This window comes from Dermacentor andersoni, chromosome 11, assembly GCF_023375885.2.
Source record: "Dermacentor andersoni chromosome 11, qqDerAnde1_hic_scaffold, whole genome shotgun sequence".
In the NCBI taxonomy this organism is placed as follows: domain Eukaryota; kingdom Metazoa; phylum Arthropoda; class Arachnida; order Ixodida; family Ixodidae; genus Dermacentor; species Dermacentor andersoni.
Window position 1 is genome coordinate 69,398,117 of NC_092824.1, and position 19,031 is coordinate 69,417,147.

The following is a 19,031-nucleotide window of genomic DNA, read 5'->3' on the forward strand; positions in this document are numbered from 1 at the left end:
ACTTCATTAAAATAACGTTGTCTGAGCCACCAGCGGGTTAAAATTGCCTGGTAAGCTCTGTGTTGTGAAATTTCAACTGGCACAACTACAGCAGATACAGATACATAGACCTACACCATGCATAACAAGCTCGAAAACCATCGACTTGTTAAGTTTCCTCGATTTGTTCTCCATATTCATACGTGTTTGCAGCGGCGGAAGCTTTTGTAGCGCAAATATTTTCGTGACGCAATGGAAGCACATGTAAATGGCTTGTGATTCAAATGATGGCGAAAACAGAAGCGTGGATCCGCTCACGGCGAGAGCACAGGAGAACTGACTCGACTGTTGAGTCGGTTTGTTTCTGCTCGCGCCCTGTATTTGTTGTGGCTCCCTACTCGCAACTGTTATAAAGGTTTCGAACTTCGTTCTTTTTAATGCACATTTGATTAAAGCATGCAAAGCACAAATGTATGCGGTGCGGAGTGGGCAGCAGCGTATTTTGTTTAACGACAGCACCACTCGTCGTGCTGGGCGTGAAACGCAATTGACCACTTTGAAGCAATCACACAAAACTGTCCCCCGAATGTGTGGGGTCTGACTGAGATACGACATTGCACGGCGCATGAACGTTCGCTACCGAAGAACCGCGGCAAGTGCGAAGCAGTAGCAGTTCTGTATTGCAAGGGGTCAGCGAAGAAAGCCCTGGAATTTGTGGGGAATAGAACAAAGCAAGCAATACACGTCAGGTGATAAGATCTACCTGCTTCATTTCAACTGAGCCAGAGAATGCCACAGCAGTCAGCAGAATCGTAGCCTCTGGTAATCAAAGAAAATTAAGGGGTTTCGCGTGTCAAGACCTATTTCTTATTATGAAGCACACCACAGTGTAAGACGCCGGAAATTTAGACCACATTGGCTTACTTAACATGCAGCGAAATCTAAGTACACGGGTGTACACGAATGCGGCCGCCATGGCCCGGATTCGATGCCGCGACCTTGTGCTCAGCAGCCTAACAACCTAGATCTTGTTACCATACGTTAGTTAGGGCTAACTTAGTTTGTATACCTCCTGCGCTTCCACGAGCGTTTACACGATCAACAATTTCTTTCCAGCAAGATGTGCACTTCACTTTGAGAGGAACATGAAAGAAAAGTAGCGATATCATCGGATAAGTGTATTTTCTTCTTCGTAGTAAGTGAGGTTTAGGTAGATGATCTGGCGGATAGATAGCATGGGTAATCGGGGCGCCTCTGCTGGCGTTCAAAAATTTCTACATTAGCGTCAAGCTTGTGGTGGACTAAAACGCCTTTTTTTTTCAGATATGCGGTATCATTTTAACCGAAACACCGACGTGACAAGAGTTTTATTAGTTTCCGTTCTTTCTTTTTGGCATTGAGTGCGCATGCGCGGTGATTCAACAACGCGCAGTCGACAATACACGCCAGTTATAGGACATCGAAACATCAGCCATGGCTGAAGAAAGCAGCAACGAATGCATGCCTCTCGACTTAAGCATGAATGCCGAAGCAATACCAAGTACAAGCCGTGACGGTACCCAGGGCGCTTCCTGTCCTTTGGGCTCCTGCACAACGTGAGCTTTACCATTGTCAATTTTTTCATTGAATGCTGTTACCATTAGGCACGACCCATGTTATAGGCTTTAACATCTGTGCTACATTTGTTCCCACCTAAAGCGGGTCTTTCTGACAGCGAGCTTGAGCTTTGAAATCGGAGGCCTTATATTAAAACGCGTCGACGCAAGGCGGTGCGAAAATATTGCCACGCTCAGCGCATAGTCAGCTGTTCAGCGCTCAGGATAACATTTTTCAGAACATGAAGCGAACGTATACTTACAGACAAAAACATTTTTCATTGATGCATAATTCTTTCACTGCATGTACGCGATGGCGAGCTGTAGTTTCATGTCCCGGGTGCAATTCCGGATGGCACCACCGTATTTCGATGAAGGGGCACTGTAAAAAGGCTCTTGTTTACTTGAATTTAGGAGCTCGTTACAGAAGCTCGGATGGTCAAAATATATGCGCTGTCCCCCTAAATTTGCTACGCGTTTTATCAGGTCATGCCTTTTGCACGAAAAACCTCGGAATTAGTTTTAACCGCAGTGAACAATTGGTGTGCCGTACTATAAGTGTTTTCTAGACAACTCGTCACAGTGCGCAGCTATACTGTCATTTGCAAATAACAAAAAAAAATATGACCAAGTGGGTACTGCCCGCGTAAAGCTTTACTTTAGAAAAAGGTAAACCCCGTGCATGAAAAGCCGCAACTTGGTTAAAAGGATTGTTCTTCCGTTTGCATCTGTTGCATAAGGGCAATAAATGCGCCTTAGAAGAAAACAAACTTTTGCCGCTTGGAGTTGTGTCGCCAAAGAAGGTATTTGTTTTTGTTTTAGAAGTTGCTTGACAACCCAAATTTATATTACTTAGATCTGAAACGTTTTCTATTAAAAAAGGAAACTCTGGTGAGTTGATACCGCAGCAATGAAGAAGTGTGAAGTCATGGTATTCTATGGCACCCTTTAGCTTTTGTCAACGAATGCTGTTAAACATTGCATTGCAGCAGTTTTCTTGCTGCATGCATCCTTCTTAGGATATTTTTCATCCGTTGTCACAATAATCTTTATCCGTCGAAGAATTCTTATATAGGCTCCAGCAAGTGACATAGAAGCAAACTTAGCATCGCTTGAAAACAAACGTTTAAGAACTGCATTCTAGTCCATCGTTATTTCATTCGAACTCGTCATTTTGTTCGTAAGTATTCAAATTAATACTTGGCTAAGAGGCAGAAATCTACTTGCATTCCTCAGAGCAAGACATTTGAGCCCATTATTTCCAATATTACCTGAAATACGATATGTTCTTCATAGCTGCCGGGTCTGAGTCATGATTGTAGCTGGCGTGAAAACGCTACATTCACCGCGGCGTTGCCAATTCCGATCAGGGAAGCACAAATACTAATTACTGTAATATCAGCGCATGTTTGCATCATAATTGCAGAACCTACTTGGACAGTGTCATTGTTATACTTCAACCTGTATTATTCATGCAAAAACATGTTCCACGCTTTAAAATTTTTTATCCCGAATTTATTCTTGCGATTCTGTCACTGTAGGAAGTAGAGAAATTGTATATCTCAAACTACATAGGTCACGTTGTGTGTACTTCAACAGTTAAACTGACAGTATTCGTGCAAGTCAAAGCGCCAGCTTAGTCGGTATATTGTGAAAACGAACCATTGCGAGTAGCGCAGTTACAACGCGCGGCTTTGATTTTAGCGAAATTTGCTTTTATAAAACCTAATTTCCCCTTTTTTTTGTCACAGCTAGTAGCTGTCTTACCAATACTTCATTAATTGTAGGATTTCGGACGACGCCTTGCGTTACCAGAGGAATAAGCCGCACACGCCGTTGACAGACGAGACTTGCAACGTCGACGGTACGTAAGCGATTGTCACTCGCCTTTGCATAAACATGGTAGATAGCACCTACGGTTACCGTGGTAGCGGTACATTTATTGCGTATAAAGATGCACGTTACTAGAACGACCAAGGATTCCGCATGAACCAACGTAAACCTGCCCTTACTAAGAAATTTGACCTTATCTGAATATATCCAAATTCATACATCATCTATGCAGTAGAAGTTTTGAATGAATTTCTTCTTGAATAGGTGGGCTGGTAAAGCATGTTCCTAGATGAAAAGGGCAGAAACCGAGAATGTACATCCCATCCAGTGATAATTTACTCGTAAATGGAATCATCGCTCGACCATTGGTCTACAATTTTATTTTCCAAGCAGAATCTGAGTGCGTTTGACCTACTAACAGCGTTATAATGTTTCCTTTAAACCGATCACGCTGGTTGACAAAGCAAGTGCTTTGATGCGAATGCCCCGCGTGATGTGTAATTAGAGCGGCGCTTCAGATGTCTATGGCGGAGTGTCTTAACGGTGCTGTTACGTTTTAGGCAGTGTGTGAGAATTGCTCACAAATAGTATTTAACCAGCAGAAGAAATAAACTGCTACGGCATAATGCAGAAGTTGCAGACTACAATTTGGGGCAACCCAACACAGTTTATATTGGAGCTCTTGGTTCTTTCATACCAAACATGCCAAGCCACATGCGCAGCTTAAACAGCGTTGAAAAGTTAATGAAAATGCAACGCAAGGAAAAACAAAATTGTTGGGCAGTTGTTGGCGATCTGTCGCCATAAATATTTAATAAGCATCCCAACTATGCGCTTCTCAGACGTATACTTTATTCTTATTCAATGAGTAACAATCACAGTGCCCAACGATTTCCAGTGAGCGTGCCACTACTCCGAAATTGTAATGCTTTGTTAACGAGAAAATCTACGCCATGCTGAAACAGCGGCCTTCAAACTGAATGTTCATTTTTGTAAGGTGATTAGCTTTCCTTGGATACGTCAAGCATTATTTGTTCTGCTAGTATCTGCACAACATCTTTCGCAGGCCTGATGAAGTTGTGGCTACAACGGCGAGACTTGCAAAGTTCAGAATGCCAGAGCATAAAAAAATGAGTTCCTTAAGTTACGCCTACGTTACCAGACTGTAATTATCCGAAGTCAGAGACGAAACTAATATCTTGAGTTCCTGTGGTTGTGAATCTGCGTTGATTGTTTTCTGTAGCGTACGAAGGCATAGTTCTTAGCCAACTGCCCCGCCCCCTTCATATTGTAAATAAAGGTGCATTCAAAAATACGGGGGTTCCCTGCAGGTTTAGTACTAATTTCCGTAGCGAACATGGTCATCATGAGGAGGGTTCAGCCGTAATTTCCGCCTTTCAGGTCTCTCGCGTTTTCTTTTCAGTTTCACGCAATTTCAGCGCCGTTATAGGGAAGATGTACAACTAGCTAGAATACTTGCAGCGCTATCCATACAATTCACACTTTTAACGTGCTTTGCTTCGTTCCGTTGCTTAGTTCAGTAATATTGCACCGTAATTTAACACTTCAGCTGCACGAGTCACCAAATGGGGTTCAGATAACCAGTTTCTGAAAGTTCAGTACGTACTTCGATGACACACCTATGTGTCATAGGTCAATAAATTAGGGCATACGTCAAACACAAATTTTAAATCCCTCGATAGAAATGCATCCTCTCACTTTTTCATTGTCGTCGTCTGCGTCGGGCTATGTCTGCTGCTCGCTATATGTTATTAATAAGCAAGAACTTCATGAGGCATGTGTGCTTATAATTGGATAACACAGCAAATATATTGGGTCAAGGGTTTCACGCAGAAGAAACCGAACTGTCGTTTTTCAATTCGAGCACTGTCGTATTCTGCCCACGGTTTGAGACAAAACGTGATAAGCTTCAGAAGAATCCAACACTGCAGAATCTTGATCGTGCTCGGCTTCCCCATCGCCACGAAGTTCTTGCATGCATTCAAGGCAAAGCTTCAGAAAGACAAGGCAACGCGTACGGAAGCACAGCAGTAATATTTCGTACTACTAAAAGCTACTTGTCTCGCACTATAAGCATGAAATGTTCATTCCCCACGAATTGCCCTTGCACTACTGCGAATGAACACGTTTACTATGGTTTTATGTCATACAGGTGTCACTCACAATGACAGCACAATTTGCCAGACACTGGGGTCCATCAGGAGCATCGATAAGGCAGGGCCCAGCACAAGTCGCGCTGGCATGGAGGAAGAATCAGGCCATTTTGAAGACGGCGCCACGTAAGTTGACATTTAGAAAAGTTCCATTAAAGAGCAACTCAGAGAGGCGAGGAATGGTTACCAGTTATACCAATCATGCCTCTACTCGGTGATTTCTCCTTGGGAGGGCTAGCTCTGATGGCTGAAACAGGTACTGCATCAGCAGTTTAGACCTTTGCGCCAGTGCAGCCAGCCTTGCCAAACTTCATGGTTCCAACACTGCGACCGGACACAACACGGCAGTGTGTACACCCACCCTATGCCGCAAACACGAAGCTACACAAGCTCGCCCGATTTTCCATTCTGCTAACACGGCGCAAAGTGCGGTACACTTGCAGGTTTGTGGCCTGCTTACTCACTCCCCATTATGGAATATGTAAAGACGGTGAAGGAGAGACGCTCATCAGAACTGAGCCTCATGCTATGAAACAAGATACTGACGCACTTGCGCGAGGGATAAATTTTGCGATGACTTAAATGACAATATCAACTGCTGTTCAGACAATATGGTGTCGGCGTGAACAAAAAGCTTTAGCTAAGGATGTCCTACCTACGTGCATTGGAATAGAACAATGAATCTGCTTAGCAACAAACAACGAGTATTGAAGCTTGTGGCATTTAAAGAAGTGTGTTAATACCGTAACTAAATGACTTGAATTTTAGATTCGTCCAATACTTAAGAAAACGTTGGGAAACCCATGTAACAAAATTACCTCTTGATAACTCAATGAAACCACCGCCACGATTCAGTTAACTGGACCAAATAACACACTAAAGCGATCAGTATTCAGGTATTACACAGCGCTCTGAAATTTTGGTTTTATGGGTAAATCATTCGCCAGTATTCGGACACATTGTATAGATTTCAAAGAAATTGCAAATTAATTTAAAGAAAGATGTCTGCTTACGTGATGAAAGCCGATACCTTCAGACACACCTAGGAAACGCGGTGATCGACGACCCTTTCCTGGTGCGTAGTTCTCTGAAAGTGCTAAAGGATCTGGACAACTTGCCGCATCATCAAAACAACGCATTCTCGATTGACACTGAAGATCTCTTCTGTTCGGCCCCTCACCAACGTCTCTTAGCGGCGGTCAGGGACAAGATCCAATCAACTGGTGAAGTACGCTTCCAGAATCCTGCAGGTGTAAGCCCGGACAATTTGATTTCCTTGTTAGAGTTCTACGATGAACTCAACCGCCATTTTGTTTGAAGGAAAGTTTTATGTGCAGAAGAACGGGACATGCATCGGTTATTCTGTAGCTCCTGTCCTTTTCGATATCTTCCTATCTGTTGTAGGAGCTGAGATCAGTAGTAATCTTCGTGATCCTCATGTAGTGTCCATTTACAGATATGTTGATGATTTCTTGGTCATGTTGAAGGACGTCCCTGAGCAAGAATTAGTTTCTACCGTTGAGAGAACCATGACTATCTTCTCGAACCACAGTCAGGGTCTCAGGTTTACCAAGGAAGTTCCGAGCTGTGGTCATCTCCATTCCTTGGATATCAGTTTAGTGTTTCCAAAGGAAGGCATCTGTTGGATGTACAATCCGCTTTCTTTGAAAGGCCTGCTACCGTTTGAGAGCGCCCATTCCAAGATTGTAAAGCGTGTAATTGCTACCAATTCTCTGCAGGCTGCTTTAACTAAATCTTGTATCCATTTGGTGTCAAGTAGCTTTAGCGCTCAAGTGCAACGACTACAGCAGGCAGGCTTCCCGCCATGTCGGATTTCAGCTGTCTGCGAAACGATGCTCCAAAAACTCAAGCACCCGCTTCTTATCAGGGAGCCATTTTCACGCAGTTCTGTTGCGGTAATTCCGTACCTTCATAAGGTTTCGCACAACATTGAGAAAGTGGCGAGCAGGCATAACGTTCAGGTTGGCTTCACGGCGCCTTGCAAGTTGTCTAAGCTTTGTGCCATGAACCGAGAGTACCGCCCGGCTTGTTCAATTCAGCATCAGAAGTTCACTGAATGCAGAACACGTGTCGTCTATCAAATTCCTCTAAGCTGTGGTCGCAGCTATATCGGACAAACAGGTCGATGTTTCAATGAGCGCGCAATGGAACATTGTCGTAACCTGCGCAACAATGAAGGGAGCTTCCTTGCAGAGCATTGCAGAGACTGCTCTAATTGCCACCCTCAGTTGGACAAAACTAAATTTTTGAAGTTTGGAAAAGACACGTTCGAGTGGGAGATTGTGGAATCCTATTTCATCAAGAAAGAGGGACACAAATGCGTCAGCAGGCCGTCCATTGTGCTTAGTGACAAGGAGACTACTTTTTTAGGTTTCTTTTAGGCGTCATGTTAGAGTGATTTCATTTAGTTTTTTCCGTCTGTCGTCCTTTTATTTATCTAGTTTTTATTTTGTTGACGACTTTCTAGTTGCTCTTGAGCTTTTGTTGCGTTCTTTTTTTTCGTTATGATGCAGACACTGTTTTTTGACCCTTTATTGTTCAAGTGTTCTGTCCATTTCATTGTTTGTCGCATGGTTCATTTTTCGTGCGGTCACATGTTTTATGATTTTCTTTTAGGTGAGCGACTATTAGAGATTTTAGTTTAGACGCAGACACTGTAATTAGACGCCTTGATTAATGTTTTTTCCGCGTTATTCGTTGGTCATTATTCCTATAGTCGTGCGGGTTTTATCACTGACTGGCCTTAGGCCTTTGAAGGGTGTTATGTTGTAAATAGTTTGATAGTGAGCGTAGACGGTACTTGTTATGTATCGTTTTTTTCTCCCCGTTGGCTTGGAAAAGACTATGCTCGATGAATTGCTTCCCGTGCTGCTCCACGACAGGTTCTTGTTTGCTCATTTGATATTTTGTGCCAGATATGATTCCTAAGTGGTCGATAGATTGCTGTATTTTGCTTCTAATGTTTCGTGTGTGATTCGGCTTAACCTACATAAGGCAGGCTTGTTGCGGAAATAAACTTACTTGTGGGTGGCGCCGGTCCTGTCGTTTGTGTTCTTGAGTCTTGGACTTCGGCGCCTTGCCTTTACTAATGCAAGCATGAACCAACTAGCCCAAGCAAGAGTTTTACTTTACGCAATTTACTTATCGCGTTCTGTATACCTATGTGAGCCAGGTACTGGTCTTTATTACATTCAAGTTTAGCCACACACACCATCAAAGGCAACAGTGCTGAATTTACGACAAACAAGTGCCCCAATCGAGCACCAATATTAAATGCTGCAAGTTAGCGCTAGGGTTCGGAATGTCGCGTTATCGTTCACGCATGATTTATTTTGTCAACCTTTCAACTGCCAAGATGCGTTTTTGTCCTCCCGTTACAAGAGTCGGCCGTTTTGAGCTCCTTTGTCTGTGTCCTTGCAGGAATGCTCCTGGAACCGGAGGAAGGGAAGAGCGAGAGTTATGCTGTGTCTGTGGCAATGTTTCGAGCAGACGGGATGACTTACATGGGCGCGCCAAGGAACGCACTGAAGACACCGCCCACATTTGCAAAGCATGTGATCAATGGTCCGTGAACAAGTCTAAGTTTGTAGAGCATTCCCGCAACCTTACTGAAAAAAAACACAAATGCAAAACCTGTGGTAAACAGTTCCGCCGTGCCCACCACCTAGCTCAACATTACCGCACGCACACAGACGAGAGACCCTACAAATGCAATATGTGCGATAAGTCATTCCGGCAGTCTGGTCATCTAGATAATCATAAGCGCACGCATACAGACGAGACCCTACAAATGTGAAATATGTAATAAATCGTTCCAGCGGTCTAGTCTTCTAGAAGAACACAAGCGCACGCACACAGGCGAGAAACCCTACATTTGCAAAACATGCGGTAAATCCTTCGCGCAGGCGTCGTCTCTCCGTAGACATAAGCACGTTCACGCAGAAGTGAAACATCATGTATGCCACAAATGTGCTAAATCATTCAAGCACAAATATAATCTCAACAGACACGTAGACTCGCATTGTGGAAAGAGTGCTTTCATTTGCGAAATTTGCGATCGATCCTTTCGTAACAATTCAAATCTCCTTCGTCACCGCCAAACAAAGCACGTGGATAAAACACCGTATGAGTGTACGCAGTGCGGATGTCGTTTTGCAGACAAGGAAACACGAGATAGACATGTGTGCCAGAAGGGATGCAAGATGTGAACGATGCCGTCTGGTTGTTTGAAATTGCGCCAAAAGACCTCGTGGCCAGAAGTATTTGGGGTGCTTGAGTGTCGAAAAATACTGCAGGTTCTGGCCAGCGCTCACTGTTCCATGAACCATGTACTTGGTGAACGTTTCTTTATCAAACTGACTTCAAGACAAACCCTAATGGGCTGCAAGATTGCGTTTTCTCTAACTACATGTTTGAAATGTCCACAAAGAATCCTTGACCCCCCCCCCCCATTTGACTAGAGAAACTACTTGTGCAGGTCTTTTGACAGTGTGCCGGCAAACAAGCTTTAATGAACTATATTCGTAGTGATTTAGCAGCATAAGCAGAATGGAATATCTCTCTTTAGGAAGCACTTGAGAAACAGCTACTGTATTCTTGTCAAGAAGGAATTTCTGCCATTATATGAAGTCCAAAGGTCAAGTTGCCTTCGAGAGAAAGCACATGCAGATGCTTTCACGGCAATGCATAACTACATCGTAACCGTATGAAAATTATTTGCTTGAAATTCACTGTTATTTGGCGCGTGTACTCATAACTCAGGCGTTTGTTCTATACCATCAAATAAGCTGATGACGGTAGGGAGACTGTGTAAGATTCAGATCATTTGGAGCTTCAGTATATAATATGGTCTCCCAATAGGAAAATTTTTAGTTATGTTTTATTGCTGCGGAAATTTTAAGTTTATTGGATAGTTTTTATCCACTTGGAAGTCGTCTGTTTTTAGTCGGACTGCTATCTAGCTGCAGCTGTGAAATCGTTTTAGCCGGATGTGACAAAAGTTTCTGTGCAAAAATGACAAAGGTTTGACATGACAAGTAAGTTTTCATATATGTTTACACACTTATACATATATTTTTCCTGTGAACACGTTTCACCGGCTAACAAATGTCAGGTTACCGCTCAGCGCAAGACGCGCCTGCGTGTATCAGAACCTTCTCGATCTTTCTCGCCAATTATAAATTTTTTTCTAAGCTGTAGTCGAGCCTTTTGTAATCAAACAGCATGCTCAATACGAATACAAATGTGCATTCTTGAAGGCTTGCAAGCACAGACGAGTACGCTACAATGTTCAACGAATCATGCATGAATATCCGACAAAGGTTAGCCCTCAATCACTTATTCGACGATTGACGCCTACTATCGCAATCATCCTTCTGCCCGAGGGTAACTCGTTTTGTTCCTTCCCATTCCCCGGTGAAATAGTTGCGTGACACAAGGTTCTCGTTATAGTATTGTTCACCGTGATTACAACGTGTCATCTCGTACAGGTGCTTATCAGAATACTTTTCGTGTACATTACAACAGTCACGCGCAAGGTCTTTTCTCCAAAACATACATAATGCCAGTATTCAATCTTTACAATTATAAGCTAGCAGTTTCATCCCAGCGCCAACTAAAATATCTTGAATTTCTGCATTTGTCATTGCTGGAAAAGAGCACTGTGCGCTACCCCACCCGCCATAAAAAGGAGTGGGTTGTACTAACTACTAGAACCAACTTCGCAATGCAAAAATTATCCTTCACACTTCCAACTCTACTAAACAACTATAAAAAATCCGGGACCGACCTACTTAACGTATCTAAGCATGCATTACGACAGCTTCACTGAACACTTTCTTAAAAACTCCACCTGTATTCCTATAATCAGTATACTTATACCTGTGTTTATTGTACTGATTTATACCCTTTGTATTTATTGTATTGATCATTGTTCTCCTTTATTTGTTTCTATTTTATTTTATTTATGAAATGATCCTGTTATTTTTGGCTCTGCGAAATTGCGAAGAGATTATATGAATACTTCTGTGTGTCCTTCCCTGCTTTGCTGTTGTTACCCTGTAGAGGGGGCTGTGGGCCTTTGTCAAGCTGCCGCTTGCGAGCAGCTTTAACCCACGACCTCCTCCATCATCCCAAAGTAAAGAAAGATTATAATTATTATGGGGAGAAAAAAAATACCGGCCAAGACCTACACGAAATTTCTAACAGAAGCCACATCGGCAAGACGCTGGGAATGCTCACTCGGCAACATAGCCACCTAGTGCTTTCGCTGAAGTGAAAAATACACGCACAAAGCTACGACAAGCTCCATAGCCCATCGGAGCCACTGTACGCGAATAAGTGCGTAGGATCTTCTGTTCGACGCGGCCTCAAATAGCCTTGATTGCGGACATCATCTGAGGGCATATCCAGAAGTCATGAGTCCCTGGCTCTTCGCAGCTCAAGCACGAAGTCATGATTGACGTCGCTGTAATCCGCCATCGGCGTCCTCCTCCGAGCTCGCAACAGGGTGCGGGAACTCTTTAATACCGTCGCCATTTGCCGCCACCAACCCAACCGCCCGTCTGCTCACTCAACTCCCCGAGAAGACGCACGTACGGTGTGCACCTGACCACCGCCCGCTCTGCTGTCACAACGGAAATCGAGGCCACGTCTTCTGTAGATAACCAAACCGTGAGGTAGGACTATCATGTATCGCGCGCTAAATCTCCAGGTCCAAAGCGGGGCTAGCGACTAGGTTAAATTCCCAAATACCTGACTGCAACTCGGGGGAGAGCCCGGCGACTTTCCCGATCGCCCTGGTCCCGGCACTACCTCTCGCTGCAGTACTCACATTATACTGGCCCAGTACATGGCCAGTATTTTCAGGAACCCATATTCGGCCGACTGCGCGACGTAGCAATCTGCACGACGTCGCAGACACGCTGCAATTTCGAGGAACCTCCGAAGGAAAAGCACGCCGCCTACTGTGGATGCGACATAACTGCGAGGCAATGCGATCCAGACTTCATTCAACGCCACGAAGTAACTAACACAGCAATAACTAGCAACCTCGACGTGTTCCTCGATGTTCACGCAGTCGCTGCTTTAGTGGACATAGGAGCTGACTACTCCGTCATGAGTGAATCGTTCACCGCGCCTTCGGTGCAGGTTATGACTACACGGTTAAGGCCTCCGAATCCAGGCAGCTGGATGTGAGCTGATAACACCGACTGCAATGCTACCACACGTCACCGCAGAAGAAAATCTCGACGTCGCCACCTTACTGCAGCGTGCCCAAGAAGCACGACAACCTGCTTCCATACCCATGAAGTACTAGCCCTAGACGGACAGCCGAAGCTACAATCTTCGACGAAGATATGAGCAGCAGCAGCCCAACGTTCGTGTTTGGGTTTGGACCCCAATACACCGCTGCTGACTGAGTGAAAAGCTATCGCATGTATCAGAACATTCTCGGTCATTTTCAGTGATTCTCTCGCCTGTGTTGTAGTGGGATCTATTGTAATTAGATTGCATGCCTGACGCGAAGATTGTTGCACATTCTGGAAGACACACGAGCGTATGCGATTCCGTTGGAATCTTCGACTAATCCTTTATAAATAGCTGACGCACTTGCGACGCGAATCAGCTTTACGACGATCAACACATGTGCTCGGCGCTTGCATATTGCTTGAGTGTGACTTTATTGTGGACACATGTTTGCCCAATAAACAGTTGGTTCTCTGACTCACGCTTATTGCTACTGTGTTCCTGACCGTCCCTGCAACGTGAGAATACCGATGAATAACGATTATCATAGCGTAAATGTTTTTGCTTTATTCGGAGCTTCTAGGTTATGAGGCCTTGCGGGACATACCAGGTTGGCTTGTTTGGGGGATTCTCATTAGCATGCCTAGCCCCCCCCCCCTCTTGCCTGTCTTCTTTAGATCGTACGTGCCCTGCGCCTGCCGACCCCTTCAGGGTCGGTCGACTCACGCTCGGCCCGCCGCCACTTGCGTTGCTGCTCCACTCTTGGCGCTGGGCCTCCCGATCTAAACATGCACATCCATAGCGCACGCAGAGCCCGGAACAACTGCCAGGGGATATGAACCCAGCATGCCTTCACCTACCCTCATCCTCCGCGGCGCTCCGCCTCCTTCCACCTCGCCGCGCCGCCTCGCACTCTTGTCTACCTCCAAGCGCCCTTCTCTACCTGCGCTCGGTTCCCTCTCCCAGCTGAGCTGCCTGCGACTTGACCTCGCCGATTTCAGGAAGTGAACTTGTACGCTTACGCGTAAAAACCTATCATCCAGGTGGAAGGCTTCGGCGTTAAGTCGCAGTGCTCCAATTGCAGATGTATTACCGGCGTCAAATTAAGCTGTAATGGCGGGGCGCGTGTTCGCTTTTATTTGCAAGCGAGAAAGCAAACGTCGCAGAAAGAAAACAGAAGCGACAACATTGCAGTATAGGGCGAGTGTCTTCGCGCAGTGCGGTGCAACTGGGTGTGCGCAGCTGTCAAAGGTGGTGACTGGCCGACGGCGCACACTAAACCTACAGTTATACTCCGAACGCGCTGTCCACTGTTCGCGTCTAATTTGACGCCCATAGCACAATATATTAGCGCATTACTGCAACGGAGAAACGAGGTCACGGACTGAAAGGCAACGACATGCGTAACTAGGTTTTGTTCAGTTTGCTAGAATACGAATGGAGATGGGGAAGACATGTTCAATATGTTCAATAAAGCAGTAAAGCAGGAAACAAAAAACGTTTCCTCGGATATGCGAATCGTTATGTTGCTATTTAGAAGCATTGATAAACAAAAAAAAAACGCTTTCTGACTACTTTTCACACCGAATTTCACGGTTAAAGGACCTTATTCTGTACAACATGCGCTTTGTATGCCGGCGATTCTGTGGCGGTCGCCCATTTTACAGCGAAATCAAAATGTGCAGCGAAATTAAATGCATACTGCAGTATATCTTAGAATACGCAACAGTACCAGCAGAGCTCGGAATGGCATGCAGACAGACAGACAATTTTGTTTCAATGATGAACACTTATTCTACTCGTTTATTTAGTTCTCAGCAATAATGTATATACGAGGTCATGGAGTGGATCCTAACCGGGGGGAATACATAACTGACCGCTTCAAGATTGCCCCGAGAAGTCATGTGAATACCGAATAGACCGAAGCACGGAAACACGAATGGGAGAATTGCTGCGTGTAGGAGTTGGGGAGTTGCCGTGATGTAGGGCCATCGTTATGTGTTTGAGGAATTTTTATCGGTATTAAATTACAAGACTCTAACATACCACATAATTCTGCCCAAATGCATAACTTCATGACGTGTGTGAAGAAAAACAGTATAGGTTGCAGACTCAAAGCGAAGTTGCCAACAAAAATAAAAGCTGTTTCGGGAAACAGAACTACGCGGCACCCACTTAATATTCTAGTAGTGTCTGCTATCGTGGAAGTACATGTTTCTCGGCTAATCAACGCACTCAAAAGTAACTATAGCAATAACCAATGCATGTCATTTGGGCCTCACAAACTTGGTTCTTAGGAAGCACCATAAAAAGATGGTTTACAGAACAAATCCGTAAAGTAAAGCGAGTCCTCATCTGAAAGGAAGCTTGTGCCACATGACATGTGCTTTCCAGTTGTGCGCAATAAGATACAAAAGCGAGTAGCTGACTGACACCTAGTGCCCAAAAACTAAATCTGTGACGATACCGCATTTGTACCAAATACATATTAGTGTAAAAAGAATGACTCAAAAGATGTGCACTTTCGTTCGTCGGCGAATCATGTAAAGCGAGCGCAAGTAGGAGCGTTGGCTGAGGACGTCTTGGAAAGCTAATTATGAAGAGCAGCGCCAACGGCCATGCAGTCGTCGACTCTCGATGCTATTCGACAACCAGAAAAGGTATCTCATTAATTTATCGTGGCGTTTTATTATCCTTTCCGCATTGTACACGACGCTGCCGTTTCCACACAGTTAACGCCGCAAGTGCTTATGTGTCAGAAGATGTTTGTTTTGCCGTGACACAAAAGGCTACAGGACATCGGGATTGTACCCTTTCGTGCCTCAAGGCGATACCCCGAACCACCAATCTCGACGTGCTCTTCTATGGTCACGAAGTAGCCGCTTTATTGGGCACAGGAGCCGACCGCTCAGTTATGAGTGAACCCTTAAAAGCGCAGTGGGGGAAGTTATGACTCCATTGTTATGACCCCCAAATGCGAGCAGCTGTTGGTCACCTGTAAAGATGATTGGAATGTGCACCTAGGTCGAACGCAAGACCCGCGGTGCCACCCTTCCGTACGTAACCTGCGCTTACAACACGGCAGTGAAAGAATCAATCGAGATCGCGGCGTTCAAGCTAGTTCAGTTGAAAGGATCATACCTGCGGCTGTAAACGCTTTGCTACCACACGTCACCGCCGAAGAAAGTATCCGCGACGCCAGCTTTCTGCGGCGCGCCGAAAAATCGTGACAACTCGCGCTTCTTCATGCATCAAGCACCAGCCAAGGACAGACAGCCGACGCTATAATCTTCGGCGACGCTTTGCGGAACACCAGCGTGGCGAGCACGTTTGGAATTGCCCCCCTATCAGCCGACATGAACTGAGTGAAATGCTAATTTGATGTTATTACACGCTTTACAAGAAAATTCACTGATTTGGGGCGCGTAAATTCGATGTAGTGCTGGGCGACATGCAATCACAGCGGCGCCGCTCAGGCCCCCAAGTCAGGCTCATAGTCAAGTAAGCTCAGGCCTATAGCTAACGAACTCTGTAATTCAGTTATTTTTCTTTCTTTCCTACGTCTTTTCTTTTTAGCTCTCGTGTGGCGCTCATAGTAATCGCACGATACCTTTAAAAATGGGCTCAATGACACATATACCTTTTATATTTCTTCGGTGTACGCGTTTCACCGGTTAACGAATGCTAAGTTATCGCTCGGCACAAGACGTGCTTGCATTTATGAGAACATTCGGGCTCAACCTCGCTGAGTTAATCTGCTGTCTATGTTGTGGTAGAACCTTGTGTAATCAGATTGCATGCGTGACGAGAATAGTGTTCCAGATTCTGTAAGGCGCTTGAGCACATGCGATAACGCTGGAATCTTCGAGTAAACATTTATGCATAACCGACGCGTTTGAGTCGCAGATGTGTTTGCCTAGGATCGACGCATGTGCTCGGTTCTGTCGTTCAGCCCGAGCGAAACTTGTTTTGTGGGCACAGTTTCGCTCAATAAAGGATTGGTTTCGTGACTCCCGGTTCTCTCTACTGTGTTCCTCACCGTCACTGGAAGGTTAGCGGAAACGTAGTCTACAGTAAAAGAAAACTCTTATCCAGATGGAAGGTATCTGTGTTGTCTCGCATTGCTTTACTTACAGACGCACCATCTGTACCAAACGAAACGCGAACAGCGGAGCCCATGTCTGAATCACAACTGCAACAAACGTTGGGCGCCATCGGCTAGTCTTACTGCACTGGGCGACGATTGTCGCCTTAAACTGCTATATTTTCGCATCTGCTTACTTTGTGTTTCTGTTTTCTCACTTTTAAAGTAAAGGGAAACGAAATAGAGGAGAAAATGTCCCAGTGAAGTACCAGCATCATCGACCGGTGAGGTCAAACCAGATGTGTTCGCCGCTCGATACTGATGACTTGCAGACGGTGCAGAATTAACTTTTCTGTTCCGCTTCGGAAACGGACTCCGCCCTTTGCCTCCCATTCGGTGCCGATAGCAGAACATTTCAGCATATTGTGACAAGGAAGAAAAGAGACAAACGAATGAAAGGCAACTGTTGCTGGCAAATATGTGGACATGCCCAGAATCTTTCCCAGAAACTTCCGCTCACCAATGGAATTAAGGAAATGCTAAACTAATGGAACTAAAAGCGGATCGAAAAACAACTTGGCCACAGGTGGGGAAGGATCCCACGTCTTCGCATTACGCGTGCGATGCTCTGTAACGTACGAGAACTTTCGCTCATGGGGACGCCGGCGCAGGACGCCGACGCCGACACCGCATTTTCTGTCACGTGTGACGCCCTTAACGCTTTCCTGTTAAAATTTAGCGTTGTATAAACGAAATACAATACTCGCAAAAGGCCGCTCACCTGGGGGAAGGATGAATGCAGCAAGACGCTAAAGAAACACTACAATGCACTGGGCGCACTTCGTCGACACCAAAGCACTGAAAATATTATCGAAACAGAAAGTTAAGTCATAGAGTAGTTGACACAGTGGGAGGGTGAAGAGCAAACTTCACTGTCACGAAGCGGGAAAAGTCTGCAGTAAATGGAATTAAAATTTAACTTACCAGAATTACGTAATTACGTGAACAATGTCCAGCTATGTTAGCACTTGATACTATTGTTTATTGACAGATTTAGTAAGAAAGCATTGAATATACTAAGCACGGAAATAAATGCCCTTCCGTTTAGCATTAGGTGAACATATGCTCTACGAAGGCTACACACTGTCGCGTTTGTCGTTTCCGAAAGGTATGAAAAACCAAATATATAACCGGTATCTGTTAGTAGCAAGAAATAAATTACTTTAGGCAACGCGCAGAACGGCACGTAGGACAACAGAAGCGAACAAAGACACAATGCTTCACTTCTGTGGCCCTACGTGCCTTTTTGCGCTTTGCCTGAAGTTATGCAGTGCCAACTAGCCCACCTGTCTGTTTTCTTGAAGAATTATATTACTGCGCTGCGTTTGTATAACCTCATGAGCAGCTGTGGGCTATATATGTCACGTGAGTGAATCAGGTATGTAGACTGCTGTCCTTCTGAGAGGCTGCATGTGCTCTTGCGATCCAATCACCCTTTTGGCGAGACTTTTCACTCTTGCTTACGGAATACAAACAGACATAATTTACTTCATTAAATTAACGTTGTCTGAGCCACTAGCGGGTTAACATCGCCTGGTGATGCTCAGTATAAAGTATTTTAAGCTGGCACAGCTACAGAAAATACAGATAGCACACTGAGGCATGCACGATGTAGAACAAGCTCAAAAACCATCGACCTCATAACTTTCCGCGATTTGTTCTCAGTATTCAGTCGTGTTTGCAGCGGCGGAACCTTTTGTACCGCAACTATTTGCACGAAGCTATGGAAGCAGGAGGTTATGGCAACTGTCGCCCTTGTACTTCATACGACAACAAAAACAGGACGGTGAATCAGCTCAAGGCAAGAGCACAGGGAAAACTGCCTCGACTGCTGACTTGGCTTGTCTCTGCTAGCGCCCCTTAGTTGTTGTGGCTCCATACTCGCAACTGTTATAAAGGTTTCGAACTTCGTTCTTTTTCATCCGTATTTGATTAAAGCTAGTAAAACACAAATCTATGAGGTGCGCAGTGGGAAGCAGCCTATTTTGTTTAACGCCAGCACCACTCGTCATGCTTGGTGTGAAACGCAATATACGA

The 19,031-nt window shown here is 45.0% G+C and overlaps 1 protein-coding gene and 1 long non-coding RNA gene across 2 annotated transcripts in view; one reads left to right on the forward strand and one right to left on the reverse strand.

The window, feature by feature from the left end:
* The first annotated feature begins 1,375 nt into the window (after nt 1–1,375).
* On the forward strand, nt 1,376–10,206 carry LOC140214248 (uncharacterized). The gene is made up of 4 exons (XM_072285602.1): nt 1,376–1,574; nt 3,362–3,438; nt 5,581–5,707; nt 9,023–10,206. Exons 1-4 carry the CDS (start codon nt 1,453–1,455, stop codon nt 9,396–9,398), a joined length of 702 nt encoding a protein of 233 aa, XP_072141703.1. The 5' UTR covers nt 1,376–1,452; the 3' UTR covers nt 9,399–10,206.
* Nucleotides 8,859–19,031, reverse strand: part of LOC140214249 (uncharacterized) — a 69,244-nt gene continuing 59,071 nt past the window's right edge. The window contains exons 2-3 of the long non-coding RNA XR_011891207.1: nt 9,106–9,210; nt 8,859–9,030 (exon numbers count right to left, since the gene is read on the reverse strand). This is a non-coding gene — a long non-coding RNA (uncharacterized lncRNA). The remainder of the gene's footprint in view (nt 9,031–9,105; nt 9,211–19,031) is intronic.

Excerpts from the sequence above, each read along its gene's own strand:
- LOC140214248 (XM_072285602.1), top strand. The coding sequence starts at position 1,453 with ATGGCTGAAGAAAGCAGCAACGAATGCATGCCTCTCGACTTAAGCATG. Across the intron at positions 1,575-3,361 it reads CCTTTGGGCTCCTGCACAAC|GATTTCGGACGACGCCTTGC; the intron begins GTGAGCTTTACC and ends CATTAATTGTAG. Across the intron at positions 3,439-5,580 it reads CGAGACTTGCAACGTCGACG|GTGTCACTCACAATGACAGC; the intron begins GTACGTAAGCGA and ends TATGTCATACAG.